Source organism: Acanthaster planci, linkage group LG02 (assembly GCF_054643075.1).
Source record: "Acanthaster planci isolate LZ-2023a linkage group LG02, COTS_SCS, whole genome shotgun sequence".
Lineage (NCBI taxonomy): Eukaryota > Metazoa > Echinodermata > Asteroidea > Valvatida > Acanthasteridae > Acanthaster > Acanthaster planci.
Genome location: NC_141778.1, coordinates 16,696,557 through 16,713,548, shown reverse-complemented (window position 1 = coordinate 16,713,548; position 16,992 = coordinate 16,696,557). Strand labels below are relative to the sequence as shown.

Genomic DNA, 16,992 nt, shown 5'->3' with positions numbered 1-16,992 from the left:
TGCAAACTGTAAATATGCAAAGGCTGGGATCTTTAAAACTTGTAGAATTACCTCCAACGTACTTTACCCGTAAAATGATGGGACAAACCCAGAATCTTTTGCCGGGAGGGGGACGAAAAATATTTTCATTCATTTTTTCCACATGTTCAACCCAATTTTGTGTGTGTATATGAAATAATACTCTGGTACAGATTTTGCTTAATCTATCCTCCCATGAGAATCGGTCAATGAAACAGGCAATTCTTTGAAAATGATTATTGTGTTCAGTATCATTACATAGCTCCTGCTGGAGCACGGATCATGGAGTGGAAGGCACGCAGACCATACATGCTGCAAGGGCGCCCTCTTTGGTGAGTCGCTGTACAGTCCTGAGACATTGTATCGCTAACTACGTCTTGCTACCAAGGCGTGTGATGGCATTTACGCAGTTATCGTGATGGGGCATTGGGTCTCTGACGATCACCAACTCATCACATACATGTACATGCCGCGGATCCAGCCCGCACACTTTTTGGTGGAAGACCCGTACTGGGGTATACCGTATGTCGTGTTGTTTCCTCCCTGCACATGCAGTTTTGTGACCCATTTGCGCCCAATCAGCTGGTAAGATCAAGACTGAGCAGAATGAATGAATGAATGAAATTCAATTTGGAATACAAAATACTTATTTCATTTGTCATAAACACCGTGTTAGCCCCACTAGTACTAGTGTGGCACGGACTCTCACTCCCGATCCATCCTAAGCCACACATCCGTATACGCAATTTCGTGTCGGCGTATTGAACATTCTGACGCACCCACTTATCATCATGGGCGCAATTTCTTTTGCACACGAACATGATTCTTGACCTTTCCGCTTTCTAAAAGCCATTTATTGAATGATTTCACTCATGTTGTTAAGGTATTTTCCAGTCTTTTTGCCTTTTTCCATTCAATCTAACGGGCTCGCTCTCTCAGTCGTCATCTTTAAAATAAGGTGGAACAGCCGTTGAGACGATGAGGGGTCAAGTGACGTAATGCTCAACGACCTTATGTTGCCCAATGTTGGCGCTGATTTTTTCACACAATGACACAAAAATACCGGTAGCAGAATCATGTCGCAGTCGGCTATATTGCAATGTACAGTCCACATGCTCAAAACTTAGATGTACATGTAGCTGGGAATTAATTTAAAGGCTCGTGCTGCTGTCACACAGGCTGACTTACATGTACGTGTGTTTGTCATCTTCATGCATACGCTTTGTAAAAATAGTTATTCTTTGCACTAGATCGTTTCTCAAAGATACTGTGAGAAATCTTCCACTAGTGGAACATTTTGTTGTGCGGTACATGTAGGTCTGGACCTCCTCCAAAATATGCCGAGGATTGGTGCATGAGTTGGCTTGCATATGAGTTGACCAGCATTCACCTTAATAACGTCCACGACCATATACATGTACATGTAGTTGCCAGGTCCCTTATTTTGGCACTTACTGTGAAAACCAATCAGACTCTTGGCAAAAATAGGGACCTGACGACTTTACCCTCACAGACATTTATAGTAGTTACATGTACCTGTAATTTTATCTAGTGGCTATCACCGAAGCTGTTTGAGTTCTGTACATGTACATTGTAGTTACAGCAAAGCATGGCCAGTCTGTATGAGGTTTCGGACTCTCCTCGGCCATAATGGTGCTTTGGTACATGTACCGTAGCTCATCTTTAGAATATGCCCAGCATGCACTTAAGCCAGGCTTCAAACCACACAAGATCTTCTCTTTTTTTCGATTGTTTTCCTGCCCTTTCTGTATATTTTGATCGTTGGGTTGGTCAAACAATTGAATCTGTCAGTAGTTAGTATTTTAGTTGAATCTTCTTTCTCACATTTCTAAAATTTGTAGGTGAAAATCAAAGTGCATCAAGAACAAAAAAGGAGCGGCAGGGAACTTATTCCTGCCTCCCAACGGAGCCATTCCTGCTGCATTACTGTGTGAAATCGCCTTGCGGCTTGACTTTTGATGCTGTGTGTGTAGGTGGAGACCACTTCGTCTCTGTTGTTTGTTGCTTAGTTTTGAAGTACTTGAAGAGCAGGTGCACCTTATCAACACCGCAGTGTTAAAGCCACAGGAACATTTCAGTATGCTGGCCAAAGCACACTGCTTGTGTCGGAGAACCGGTGGCACCCTCGCACTGTTGGTACTCATTCTCTTCTCCTGTGCACCAGTGGGCAAGGTCCGGGGGGAAGTGGAGCCGAGGGAAGCGTCCAACGCCCACAAGCTGGCCCGACAGAATGAGGAGCAGAAGGTTGAGAAGGTGCAAGAGGTCGCTGGGAATGCTGCAAAGGACGATGGACAAGTGAGTATCATGGTCGGAGACACACATTCAAACTCTGCTATGCATCAGAACCGGGTGCCCATGGGCCTGATGTTACGGGTTAGGTCCAAATTATGGGACTCGGCACCCATACACAGGGATGAGATCTCTCAGCTTTGTAGCTGATTTCAGCTTTTTTTGTTTTGGATTTCAGCTTTTTTTCCTCACTGGCTGAGAACAAAAGTATAGGAGATTTTCACAGTTTAGCTTTTTTATGCCTTTTTTCAGCTGTTTCCAGGTATTTTTATCATTGGACAATCTCACCCCTGCATACATAACCCACTTAAATTTCCAAACAAGGAAAAAGGAAAGGTTTCAAAACTTTTTTATTGGGAAATATAAAAGTAAAAACTGAGTTGCGTGGAACTCTTGGACAAGATTTCTTTTGACAGTGTGCTCAATGCTGCCTGTACAGTGTTTTGCATCAGACAAAATACTGTTACCTTTGTATTTTGAAATGGAGTTTCTTTGACATAAACGTGAGTACTCATGTTTGACTTCAGTTCATGCAGGATACAGGTTCTTGTACTGCACAGGTACAAATGCACAGCCCTACTGTGATTTGGCGTTGAATTATCAATGCTTGTGAGTTAGCCACCCCTCTTAGACAACTTGGAACACAAGCCTTACATGTACATTGGGTGCACTGCAAGTACATGTACAGATATGCATGCTCAAAGCATTTGCTGCATGTACATATCCAGCCAGAGTTGTCTCAGACCCAAATGTACGAATACATATTGCAGGATCTGGTCATTCTTAAGCAAAAAGAGGTTTTTGAGAAAATGACTGGAAATAGTTGGTAGTACCATGACTTTTAATTTGACTTTCACTTTCTGTGTAAAACTTCCTTTGGTCTTGAGTTACGATTAGCAATGATGTTGGTAACAGCATAACCAAATCTGTGAAATTGGTCTTGGCTTATTACATATACTCTGTAGTGACATTTTGTCAGAAAGAAGGAAGCAGGTTCTGTACTTTAAAAAGCTTCCAGTAAATCCCTCATGAAGCACACCGATCAAAATCAGATTTCTGTTCAAACCAAAAAGTACTTATGACTGAATGAAAATTATGCATGAAAAAATTCAGACCCCGTGTGCAAAAAAACCCCCAAAACAAAACACAAATATTGGAAATCCATAGTGTCCAGGCATGATCCCTCTCCCCTGTCTTTTTTTTTAAATAACTCAGGAAAATTTACCACGGGAAAAAGTACATGAGAACCAAGATGCAGTCAACCTGCCAGATGCACATATGGCGATGGCTGTCCCTGCCAAGAAGGGCGTCAACCTTGGCTTTGTTCACGCCTTTGCAGCGTCACTGTCCGTCATCATAGTCAGTGAGCTGGGCGACAAGACGTTCTTCATCGCCGCCATCATGGCCATGAGGCACGCCCGCATCACGGTCTTTGTGGGAGCGCTGGGAGCTCTTGCTGTCATGACTGCTTTGTCAGGTGAGTCTAACAACACAAACTGTTACATGTGCCTTGATTTGACAGTGCAGTTTGTAGCTATACCATTTTTGTCCACAGTTAGTGTACATGTACTTTGTACCTTTCTAGAAACTATAGACCTTCAAAGATGCTATCAAAACAGACTAAAGTAATTTTATGGGTGCAGAAATGTGACATGGTTCTCCAACTTTCAGAAGTTATAACAAGCAAACAATTGAAGACATCAAGCTGAAACTTGATTTCCCTCTGCATGGTACGTCAAGGTAACCGTAATTTTTTACAGGCAAAACTGAGTTGGGTCACACCAGAGGGCATTTGAATTGTCACGGAATGACCCATTGAGTGCCATTTCTGCAGCATGCTGTGGGGTACCATGATTGTGTGACATTTCCTTGGGCTGGTCTATGCGAGAGCGCATCCAAATAAAACTGTTCAAAGTACACATAGAAAAATATCAGTCAAGCGGTGGTTTGATGGACTGATCCTTTCAGCTCTCCTCGGCTATGCCACCACCATCATTCCTCGTTGGTTCACCTACTATGCCTCCACCTTCCTCTTTGCGCTGTTCGGGCTACGGATGCTGCGAGAGGGGTGGAATATGTCCGCTGATGAGGGGCAAGAGGAGTTGGAAGAGGTCCAAGCTGATCTGAAGAGACGAGACGAAGAGGTATGCCACAAAGAAACCAGAAATGAGAGTTTTCATGACTGGAAGGTGTCCATAAAGTACACAGAGGGTGGTTTGTTGGCATGGCATGCATGGTTGTGGGTATACCGGTACCTTGTGTAGGGGGATGTCTGATAGAGCCACACACATGTACTCAGGGTTCTCCCCATGTACAAACTTGCGTATCGGGCGCGATACGCAATTATTTCTGCCCAATACGCAAAAAACGGGCCGATAGCCATTTTTTCATCTCCGATATGCACAATATAATTATGATAGTATGGCTCAGAATTATCTTACATAATGCAGATTGCATGTCTGGAAAATCTAGAGGAAAAAGCAGTTAATAGTCCTGCATTTTTCCTTGTACATGTACATACTATAGGTAGCCTACATAGTACATGCATTGTGCACCACGCGTCGGCGGCCACACTGCACACCGTACATGCGCATCGGCACCGAATGTTCCTTGTGGCTGGTGTCGCATCAAATCTGAACTTCCGTCATGGGAAGTGCCCATGTGCACCGTGCCGTGTGCTCAATACGTTAGTGGGGCTGACATGGCTGAATTTATGACGGTTGAAATGTTATACTACACCATTCGCTGAACTTACATCGACCCCACACACATTTTTTTTTGTGGCAGCAGCTGTAGCCCTGGGTAACAGTATTAATGGCATCTACGACGGGGATGATATTTCCACGCCATGGCTTTGACAAATGTTGGTAAACCAAAATGGAAATCCCCCGCAGTTCTGAAAAATCCTGGGGAGAACCCTGGGACTACATATATAGTAAATGTACGGTATGCAGTGCACTAATTTGCTTTTACAAATTGTCATGAAATGGTACTTACCAGGACCAAGTACCGGTAGGTGTCAAAAACCCTTTTTCCCCCGACCATTTGCATCTTAATTCAACACGACTCGTCTGCTTTGCCCTGCGTGCAAAGGGAAGGCATGGCGTAAAATGTTTTGTGCATACACGTATGTACTTTATGGACGGCCCCAGGTTGTGGCACCATTTTTGTGTTGGAAGGGAAGAAATAGTTCTGTGTATGAAACTGATTGGATGCTTTGGTCCCAACTTCATTGAGCTACATGTACATAGCGCTACTCTGAAACTAGTGGTGAGATTTCTTGATAAATGTACATGTAAGCTTAGCACTGGTCACAGGCAAGGTAAATTTCGGCAGGTGCATGATGTACATGAATTAGCTTGCTAAATAAAACTGTCGCCGTGCTAAAATGCGATATCTTGAATAAGAAAGTTTCTCAGTGAAGTTGGTCTCTGTTTGAAAGTATCTTTACTTTAATGGAAGGTATACATTCATACAGATTGTAAATTATCTTAAACCATAACCTAAATGTCACACATACATGTAAGCACAGATTCTAATTTGTGCAGAAAGTCAGTGTGCAATTTTGGAATGGAACTGAACAAGAATATTATCTTTTTGACCTTGGAGAAAACTGTCACCTTTGTGTGTTCTTTCAGAGATAAATTGTCATCTTATCCAAATGCTGAATGCATTGTTAAGCAGGGACATTTTGAGCAGATCTGCCATGGGGTCAACTTTCCACAGTTTAGGGCATGGACGAGGGTTAGGGAAATGCACCCGTAGAAGTGAATTCCGTGTGTTGAGTTTTCACAGCAGCTTCTGTGCATGTCCGCACGTTTCTTGCAGAAACCACAGAATGGTAATGTTGTTTCAAATGGCATAAGCCCAGAGTCGCATGTGAGTAGCTTTATACACTTCCAACACCAGACTTCGTGCCATACCATTCCATTTCTGCAAGAAACTTCATGAGAACATTTCAGGTGAAGACAAAAAGTGCCCACAAACATCTGCCAGGCACATGCCAGTGCATCCCTTTACCATGCATGACTCCCCCTTTTCAGCCATGATTTTTATGTTGTCATTGAGGACCGTTTTCCAACTATACACACTCAAAGCAGTCACAAATTAACTACATGTACTGAAGAACAGTTTTTTTGGCGAAGCACCAAGAAAGCAAAATTGAAATACATGTACGTGTATGAAGCAAAATGTCTCATCAGGATACAGCACTCGCACATGATCGTATATGATCATCTCTTTTGCTAGAAACTACATGTACACTGAGGGTTTTACCATTTGTTCCTTGAACATGTACATTACAGCATGGTGGCCAGTCGTTCACTTAATGTTTATTCATTCAGTTTGTCGTAAAGTAATCGGTTGTAAATTGGGGAATTATCTGAGCAGACTAACACATATAAGTGGGAAGCATCAAGCATTATGCAAACATTCCTCACATGTACGTTATCGCCAGATTTAAACACTCACAGTATGCCATTTTTTTGTAAAAAGAAATTGAAACATGTACATGTGCATATTTTGTGAGATTACATAATGATTTTACTGTATTCGTAAATTTTGCCTTGAATAAGTTGAATTACATGTAATCACTCGCTTCAGAGGCAGTCAAACCTACCAAGTCATGGCAACAGTCAACTGTTCTGCTACAAGCACATGAATGCTACCATTATCACAGTTACTAGTGAAAAGAGTTGGTTTACTTACAGAAACAATGAAACTGTACAGCTTCAATGGAGATTACATGTACATATAGTGTTAAGGCAGGGCTAGTTGTAAATCGTTACCTAATGTAGCTTGCCAAATGTGCGATTTGAAATTAGCATATCTACATGTAGGATGAAATCTACGGTATGCACATGTAGGTCTGAAAACCTGACCCAGTGAATGCATACTAGAGTGCATGAAACTGATGAATCACAAAGGGGAACCAGTCCAACTTAGTCCCCCATGTTATTTGCTGTTTTGCTTAGAAATTGGACCATTACCTGGAAATTCGTGGTTGGTACCTGTAGTCCTGATAACATCAGCAAGAAAATTGTTTGCTTGTCCTTTAATAAGTCCTGCCTTGTAGAATGAATAGTTAAAGTGGTTGGTAAGTTTACCGTATATGTGTCAAGCAACTGGTACATGTAGTGTTGATAATATTTTTCTGCACTTCATATTTGTCACTGCTCCCCCCTTCCCCTTCCGGCCAAATCCCACAACCTGCCAACTTTCTCAGTTGGAAAGAGCCACTGCCGCTACGGTCACACAAGATCCCGAGTCGGGTGTCGTCCGAGGAGGAAGGCAGCGGAAGGTACTCGGGCTCTTCTCACCAATTTTTCTCCAAGCCTTCACGCTGACGTTCTTGGCAGAGTGGGGCGACAGGTCGCAAATTACCACTATCATTTTAGCAGCGAGAGAGGTGAGTTGTGTTCACCTTGAACCAGTTGTGTCTAACCTAAAGCACTGAAGATTGTACATTTATATGTAACATTAGGGACCACCACGAAAAATGCTGTGTGAATACTTTTTGCCAGTGTTCTACACATGTTGTCAAGTTCTTCACAAGTCCCTGCAAGTGTCTGAATATCTTGAAACTTTGCATGGTGGTGACATTTCAGTGAGGATGCTCTGATCGTCGTCAGGAAAACCTGATGATGATCAGAGCATTATCAGTGATTATGATCAAAATGGCGAGTATCACCCACCAGTTCTTTTCAGAACCCCACAAGCATGACAAGAGACAGTTACATGGTGCCACCGCAAACCTTCACTAGTCTCTGAAAATCCATCACAAATCCATCACAAGTTATCCTGCTTTAACCATGTCACATGCTATTTTAACGACGTAGGCATTCGTGTGTAATTGTTCACCCCATTTATCGTGACTGGTCTTGTGGAAGGACTTGTGACCCAACTCGTGAAGGGACTTGTGAAAGGAATTGTGGTGGACTTGACTGTAGCTACAGTACTGCAGAAGTCAATCTTACGAACCAAAATCTGAACCATGTTTGGGTGCATTGAATAATGCACCTGTGGAACAGGGAAAGAGTGTCAATTGGCCGGTATTAGGACATCATTTTCTGTTCCAGAAATTGAAGGTTTGCTGAGACATTGCATGTTACTTTTGGCACTGTTTTTAAAAAGACTTGTGACAGACTTAACTACATGTGCAACACTGTTTAGTGCTTGTTACTGGTTCAGTTGGTCATAGCTTAGTACATAAATTTGTTACATGTAGGTAGTGCTTCTCTGCAAACAGTGGCAAAGCAGCTCATGAATCACCTGGCAAGGAAATTATTTAAATTTTAACCTACACGTACATTGTCCAAATCCCTTAAAATAATACCACCAGTTCTTGCAGTTCGGAAATGGATTCAGGATTTTGAAACCCCAGCTGTCACTGTAATGGACAGCTAGATGTATATTCTAGATTTTCACAGAGACTGTGCCAGATGTACTTGAATGTTTGCCACACCCTAGAGAAGAAATCCTCAATTTAATTGCCAAGAACTGTCAAGTTGTAAACCAACCTTTTGGAGGCATTTTTTACTCCAAGTGAATTTTAATGTACATGTACATATGGGTAATTCCAGAAATTAAGGGTCCATTTTTTTTCGTGTTCCTGTTACATGTACACCTGACATATGATTTTGTAAGTTCAGAGCACATTTTCTAATTTCTAAGAGTGACGAATTAATGCAAATTACCTGCCAAACAAATAGTAATACTTTGAATCAATCCTGGTGATATTTCCATGTCAAATAACAAAGGTCAGATGTAACAGGGACACAAAAATGTCACACTTTTGGACCCCTAATTTCTGGAATTATCCATGTACATGTACAAACATGTATCAAAACTGTGGTCAGGTGGTAGTGCCTCAGTTGCATATTTAGTAAGATTTCAGAATTCTTGAATTTTGAGATTTGGAACTGGAAAGATTTCAATCTTGCATGTACCTCTGATGCATTGGCATAAATTAGTTTTACCTCCCTCTTTCCTTGTTTTTTGGTGTCTGTGTTGGTTTATTTCCTAGCAGTCCAGTGCATTTAAAATATTGTTGGAATACAAGTACATGTGCATTACTTTACAGCAAACAGCCCATGGCACTGGTAATGCAGCTTATTCCAGTGGAGTTTTTTTGGTCCATCGATGGACAATATTGCCTAACAATGAAATTGTTCAAACTTTTGTCACACAAGAGGTTTACATAAGTCAACAACCTCCCCTCCTTGTCAATAAATACACTGTAGTTGAAAAAAAAGATAAAATGCAAACTTTAGTATGAAATCAGTGTCCTCATATCAAAGAATACTTTGCACTTAAAATATTGGCATTGTTCAGAGTGAGATATGATATCAATACATGTATGACATGGGGGGATTGTCAAACAAGTTAATTTTTTTCTGTTTCTGTTGTCAGGATCTTTGTATGAGGTATGTTTTGGGGTACGTACATGTACAAGTACTTGTAGAATGAAGTGGTCATGTTTATATCGCTTCTAATTATTTGAACATGACAAATATTTGTGCAAATGTACATGTGTACATGTACATGAATGTTATTTGAAAAGAATGCCAGTATAAATCAGACTTTGGGAAAAGCAACAAGAACCATCCCAGATGTTGTTTGGGTAAACTGCATTCAATGCAATACTCGTGCATGTAGTTAAAAAATTTAATACACATACAGTGTACATGTACATAATTATACAATTATACCATCACAAGTGTAGGTATATGATGGATACTTAACACCAAACTCTGTGGTCCATTGATATCGGAATTTTCAATTATCGAAAAACAAATCAGAAAACAAATGTTGAGAGTACTCGATACCTTGATTTTCCCCCTGACATATGTGGACACGTATGACAGTTCAGTCTTGTGCCTTTTCCACAGTGTTCATGGTGTTTATAAAAACAACAGACATCGACAAATCTTAACCTAGCAGCTGGATTTATAAAAAAGGAACTCAAAAACTACACAGGTTAAGAAATTATTTTTGTTATTAATGGAAGAAAGTTTTTGGACTGTACTTTCTGATACTTTCTCATACATAATTCTTTCATACAAAAATTCGCAAAACGCGTTTCAATTTAATTAACTCAAACTCCATAGGGTGTGTTTGGACTCCTATTGGAATTGTAAAATTTAGCTGGACAGCTTTCAAATCCTATCTCAAACTTTTCCAACTAGCCCTTAGGGTTTGTGTGTTTACCCGTGACTAACTTCGCACAGTGATTTGGTAAGGGTCTCCAAATATTGCCGGTAACTTCCAAGTACACTGTATAATCACTATAATGTGGACAATACTTGGCTGAGTTCAATCAACAACCATCAATTAGCCACTGCTTGATTTCACCTGGTAACTAGGATGTAGCTTTTTTGCGTACATGTCTGCATGTAGGTCACATGTACCAAAAGAACTTGACCAGTGGTCTGCTAATGATCAGTGGCGATCCAACTTGGCCCTTCCTACATGTAGATGTATACCATTTTATTTTTGGTTCTGTGACTACTGGGTAAATTTGGAAAGACTTCATACTGTATCAAAAAGGGCTGAAATGTGTGATGACTTTAACCTAACCACCACCACAGCCCTGAAAAACTCCCAAACAAGGTTTTCTTGAGCACTGTGGACCCGCCTCATACTGTTGCTAGTACCTTGATTACTTTGATGGTGTAGTTCACTCCAGTTATTGACTATGAGTTTATTTTTGTGAACTTTGTGAGGTTCAGCACTCGAGGGTTCATGAACCATCAAGTGGAACGTTGGCTTGTCTATGTCATATATGTTGAGGTCAAAGATTTGATTTGTGCAACTTCACTGACAAGTGAACGAGTGTGGTTTTGTGTCATCCACCTGTCTGTGTAAACAGGCGACCAGAAGTATTTTCCAGATAAATGTGCAATTAACAATACATGTAGGCTATCCTTGAAATCAGCGTCAGGTACATGTAGTGCTAAAGGTCTCTCCAGGTGATAACTAAAAGCCCACAAAAGATAACAGAGAACAATGATGTACATGTACACATAAACATAATGCACTGGTACAAGGACTTTTTAAGTTTTTTATTTTATAGATAAATGTGGTACATGTGTCTTGCAAAAGTTCAACAAAACTCCTATTTTTCAACATCATGCCACAGAATTGGAACAAAAGGCAGTCTACAGACCTTCAAAAATAATGTGGAACTTGATTGAGCAAGCAGTTTTGGAAACGGAATGCAGTTTTTGGAAATAGTGTTCAGACACACACTCTTTAAAAAGTCATGAAACGGATTGTGTTCTAATTGTTTTTTAAGATTTTGTTATCAGAGAGCCTATATTTTCACTTTTTAGGACGTTCAAGTGGCATCCATTTGTCAACCATTGCCCACTTTGCCTGGTACCCATGTGTATTTTGTGCAGAGGTTACGGACCATTTACAAGTGGTCCGATGGTCTTTTATCTACTGTGCATGTCATTTGCTCTTGAATGTAGGCAGTATAATGCAAACGATGTCGCTCATGAATTTCACCCATCCATACAGTTTGTGGTAAATAAAAATGTATCCACTGATTGTCTTTGCTTTTGTCAACTAGGATGTAATTGGTGTTACAATTGGTGGGATCTTAGGTCATGCAATATGCACAGCACTGGCAGTAATAGGGGGCCGAATGATAGCCCAGCGAATATCGGCGAGAACAGGTGAGTTGATCAGCAGGTTACTGTCTCATGTTTGTATTCAAAGGTCCCATGATATAATTTTTACTTGGGAATATATTTTGTGCAATTCTTTACTTCTCTCGCATATGTTTATTCACACATGAATGAAATTTGTTGCACATTTCTTTGTGGTTAAAACATATGGAAAAGAGTTTTTTTTTCATATTTCTGTGCTTTTCCTGACAAATGAGGTCATTGTTGCATCATTTCAGGAGGGGAATTTCTCTTCAAATTGTGAACACAAAATTTGTCTGTTGAAGATACTGGAGAGAAAACTTTAGTTCTTTGGCCTGAAGGCACATACATGTACCAAAACAAGAAATCGCTAGCAAAGAGAAAAAATTAGCAAATATTACAAATTCATCTCAATTTTGATTCTCAATTCCTCTGCAACACTGAGGTTTCTCCCTAAAATGACATCACAATTATGTTCATAAACAGATTACAAATGTGCAAGTCCATTTGCACAAAAGCTGAAAAGGTACTGAAAAGTAGCAAACTACACGTAAATGTTGAAATGAGGTTAAATGGGACTTAAAAGTGTAAAAAGGACTTCGTGGAAAGAAAGTTTAGGCTGTGATGCTGACTTGGCACTCTGAGTGTGGTGAGACTACACAGTCTTTACCAATGTGTGCAAGTAATGTGTACAAAAATAATGCAAGATTTACACCTGGATTCACCCTTACTCCTCTTGCAAAATACTCAGTGAGATATATTGTACATGGGCATCTATGAAGCCCAATCTTTAATTCAATTTTCTTTTGGCAGACATTGGGATATTTAATGTTGCATTGCTTAATTCTAAAGATTAGATTTTCTGCCAGCAGAAATGTGGTTTTACTTAGACGACATTCTGCCCCCCAAAACGTAAAATGAAAAAATATTCGGTTGTAGATATCTTGGTGGCTTACATGTAAAAGATGGCAACTGGAAATTCTAAAATTATTGGTGGCCCAAAGTGAATGACCCAAAATACCTGAATTTCGGCAAGCTACTGTTGGGGCTTCATAATCATGTCTTCCTACCGTGCATTTTCACTATTAAATGATACCATCCTTTTTTTCTCCTTGTATTTCTGCAGTCACGCTTGTAGGAGGAATTGTCTTCATAGTCTTTGCCCTTTCGGCGTTATTCATCAGCCCAGATTAGAGTAGTATTAGACTCAGCCACAACAGTTAAGAATACATGTAAGTACTTTGAGAATACAGGCCACATATAAAGACCAAAGGTAATGTAGCATTGTCACAATATGTCTAAAAATGCAGCCTCGGAAACTCAAAGAGTGTTGCCTGCTGCGTTGAACACCCTCAAGGTCTTGTATACAGTTTACATCAAATATGACAGTTCTTTTAATAAAACGTTTGGACAGTTCAAAGATTATTCTGTGACATAATACAGTAAGCCACTGATTTCATCCAAAGCAATGTAAATAGAATGGTCTGAGCATTCAGAGTTCCTTCCCAAAGGTACAAAGTTTTTTGGAGATGAACTTTCTGAATACATTCAACTGCATACGTGTACAATGTATGTATATTGCCTTTAAGGTAGTCACTTCACAAAACTATCTGTGATGGCTTTCGTGCACTCTGTTACAAGGTCATACCAGCAAAATTATGTGACAATGCTAGATTTTTTCGCCCCAAATGTGCACAACATTGCAGCTTGTTGCATTGCCTGTCAATTTCCTTACAGTCAATTTTTAATAATACCAGTATTTCTAAAGTTCTATAGTTAAGGCCAAACTTCTTGAAGTTTGGGTTTTTTCCACTATTGTAACGGTCCTCAGTCCTCCAACTAATGAGTATTGTTAGGTCAACCACAAACTCTTTTCACAAAGGGTATATGTACAAGAACACAAGGTGTGCATTATTACACATGTATCAAGTTGGATCGCATTTCTTTTCACATGAAAGAGAATTTCATCCTTCCTAAATCCAGAATGGAAATAAACTGGACATGAAAAGGAAAGTGATAAAAGCTACTTCAGAATCTCCTCCATGAAACCTTGTTTTTGCAACTTTCTGGCAATAAACACAACAAATTAAGGTTGTTCCTTATTTTATTTTCTTAGGAGTTTTACAAATTAAGTTACATTTATCAGTGTGAGAGGGTTCAGTGAGTGACCTTTTCTGTTTTTCCATTATGCAATTTGGTTTTATGTTATAAAGCTGGTATGCAGTATTTTGACCTTTAATATCATTTACAGGAGGAATGCTGTCCATGTAGTTGATAAGCGCACAGTTATACAATTAACGAAACTCAAAGCCGTATTTTAACAAAATCTAGCTGTGTTGGCATACAGGTATATTAATAAAGACTTTCTATGAAATCATGTTTTGTATGAAATTTGTGGGAGGGAATGGAATAATGTATCTCAAGCACCTTGGCACTATTGAGGCGTGCCCAAAGTAGCGCCTGTAATTGATAGGTAAATAGGCTGTTGTCTTCTACAACGCTTTGTTCATGTTTGACACTAATTCCAGTATCAGTCTCAACTACAATTGGACAATTTCCAATCTTTAGTGCTCTCTGTGGACATGACATCAGGGCCCAATTTCATAGCACTGCTGACCCAAAGGGAAAAATCGGCGATTACTGCAGCAGAAAATTCTGTGCTTATGTATTTCACAGGTTTTTGGGCAAGGAATTTTGGGTTATGCGCCTGCCTAGATCCCGTAACTAAGGATTCTGTGCTTAAAAAAGTTGGCGCAGAATTTTTCTGCAAGCGCATTGAGCGCAGAATGGAGAACGAAAGCACAGAATTCAGCTGTAAGCAACGCCATGAAATTGGGCCCAGCACTGTGGTTGGCAATGGTAAGGATGGTACCTTGCAGTGGTCTAATCCATAGACTGTGTGTGATCTGGCAACCAGACTGGTTTCTGGACCACAACTACATATTTGGAGAACCTGGCTTAAATTTTCCTGAACCATTGTAATGATTTCAGGTACTTTTGCCACTATCAGTAGATTTGGGCGTGTGTATAAATACGTGTATCTTGCAGAATTCCCCATGTGTGTCAGAGTGTGACAGAAAGTATCCTTCTTTGCATAATGATTGCTCTCCACTTGTGCACAACATGCCTTGATTATGCTGTTTGAAATCTAACAGAAGTGCACACAGAACATCTTATTTGACCAGAAGGGAGATTTGCTGCATCAAATTTACTTTTCATGGTCATATGCTTCCCACAGCGAAGCAGCCTATCTAATGATCAGGATTGGCTTTCAACTCAATGTTCTTTGACTGAAATGTCTTTGTTGAGATGAATCCATTGAGATGAGTTATTGCAATGAATTTTTCCAAAGCAATTTCTATCCTTTTTAAACACTGTGTGTAGTGAAAACAAATTCAGTGCAGATGTGGTATTTTTGCCAAGGAAGGATTTATTTTATTGCTCTTAATGGTATCAAAGCTTGAGGCTGAGGCAGGAAACATGAAGATGACTTTAGATGTGTATATATTATTACCAACAGTTTGAAAACGTTCAATAAATTAAAGTTTGCCAACAAATATTGAAATCCTTTGGTTTGGTGTTCGTATGCCTAATATGCAGTTTGCTTGAAGTTGTTTTCTGGCATTTCGTCTCAATAATACATTTTCAGATATACTTAAATCAACATCAGGATAAAATAAAACCACTTCCCAGCTCTTGCCCCGCACTTAACCCGAGGATCAGCTCCTCAAAGTTATTTACAACTTCAAAAGTCGTTCTTCAAAGGATGTGATTTCTCGATATCATTTTCTTCTCTTGTTTTTCTTTTACCACAAAATTAGACTGGTCTTTTCTTTGGTACTTCCTTGCGCTTTGCAAAATATGACAACTAAATGAAAACTCCCCAAACCAAGCGCAGTATTTGCCATTAGAGAATTCACATTGTTTGATGAGTTTTAAGCTTTTCATTGTGGAGGTAGCTAGTAAACTAGAAAGGTAGCACCATTTTTTGCAGGAGCATATTTTACTTTTTCTCCATTCATGAAACTATAACCACCATAGACGTTTCTTTTATCTAAAATTTAACATAAGCACTGATTTGAAATAAATTGCCTTAAACTCATTTAACAATTATAAGCATTGAAAAATAACTTACCACACTGTGATCAACAGAGGCTTATCAAAGATGCATGTGCATTGTTTTATTCGCTGAGGCGCAAATAGCCTGAGTAGCCGAAAGCTCCATTAAAACACAACGAACAACTCAGTGCCCGCTAAAATGCAGCCCGACAAAAGCCTTTATATTCGTTATCCAAATTGACAGGACTAATCGCAACCGTTAATACGGCCGTTTCACAATATTGCGCCACCAAGAGTTTGCAACACGTTGGCCAATCATAACGCGCGAAATTTGTCGACCCTTTCCAAACGTGCATTGGGTCGAAAAAAATCCAAATTTCGTTTGACTGCACACGTAAGTTTGAGGCGGCCTCACTAGTTCTCTGAGCACTTTTGAAAAGGAAATTTCAGCTGCTTATCACTCTTATTTCTTTAGTTCAGCTATGTTTAATTTGGTGCAGTGGGTAGACGTTTCTAGTACAAAATAAAAATGGAACTGTTTTTCATGCTTCAAAAGTGTCCCGCTGTTGTTCGTTACATTGATAAACGAAAAAGGTACATGACAACATCGTTTTTCGTTTTTGCAAAACGCAAAACGACTGTTTTTCCTAGGCCTGTTTTTGTTTTCAAATCGCAAAACGAGCCTGAGAAACGACCCCTTTTTCGATTTTCATTTTTCGATTTTCTATCGGAAAACGACTTGTTTGGTGTTGTTTTGGTTTTCGATTTTAAATCGAAAACGAATGAACGAAACGCACACGGTCCCACCAGCCATAAATAATTAGACGAGTTTTGGTGCAGTCATCTTCCGGTGACCAGATCCATTTGAAATAAACGGCCATAAACGCAGACCAATAGAGAGGGCGCACTTTGATTTCGCTTGTCACTTTAGGCTGGTGCTTTTTTATTCTCC

General features: G+C 39.9%; 1 protein-coding gene and 1 long non-coding RNA gene across 3 annotated transcripts; one reads left to right on the top strand and one right to left on the bottom strand.

The window, feature by feature from the left end:
- The first annotated feature begins 444 nt into the window (after positions 1-444).
- tmem165 (transmembrane protein 165) lies at positions 445-15,546 on the top strand. Of its 2 annotated transcripts, XM_087133395.1 has the most exons (8): positions 445-603; positions 1,881-2,334; positions 3,544-3,805; positions 4,297-4,472; positions 6,157-6,207; positions 7,553-7,735; positions 11,903-12,008; positions 13,108-15,546. In XM_087133395.1, the coding sequence occupies exons 2-8, from the start codon at positions 2,119-2,121 to the stop codon at positions 13,173-13,175; spliced, it is 1,062 nt and encodes a 353-aa protein (XP_086989521.1). In that variant the 5' UTR covers positions 445-603; positions 1,881-2,118; the 3' UTR covers positions 13,176-15,546. The 2 variants fall into 2 exon arrangements, with proteins under 2 accessions (XP_086989521.1, XP_022100336.1); XM_022244644.2 differs by lacking the exon at positions 6,157-6,207 and having other exon boundaries at positions 447-603.
- LOC110984439 (uncharacterized) lies at positions 3,149-16,323 on the bottom strand. Its single transcript, XR_002598862.2, has 3 exons — positions 16,117-16,323; positions 5,326-5,409; positions 3,149-4,451 (listed from the first exon to the last, which is right to left on the bottom strand). It is a non-coding gene; the product is annotated as an uncharacterized LOC110984439 (long non-coding RNA).
- Between the last annotated feature and the right edge of the window lie 669 nt (positions 16,324-16,992).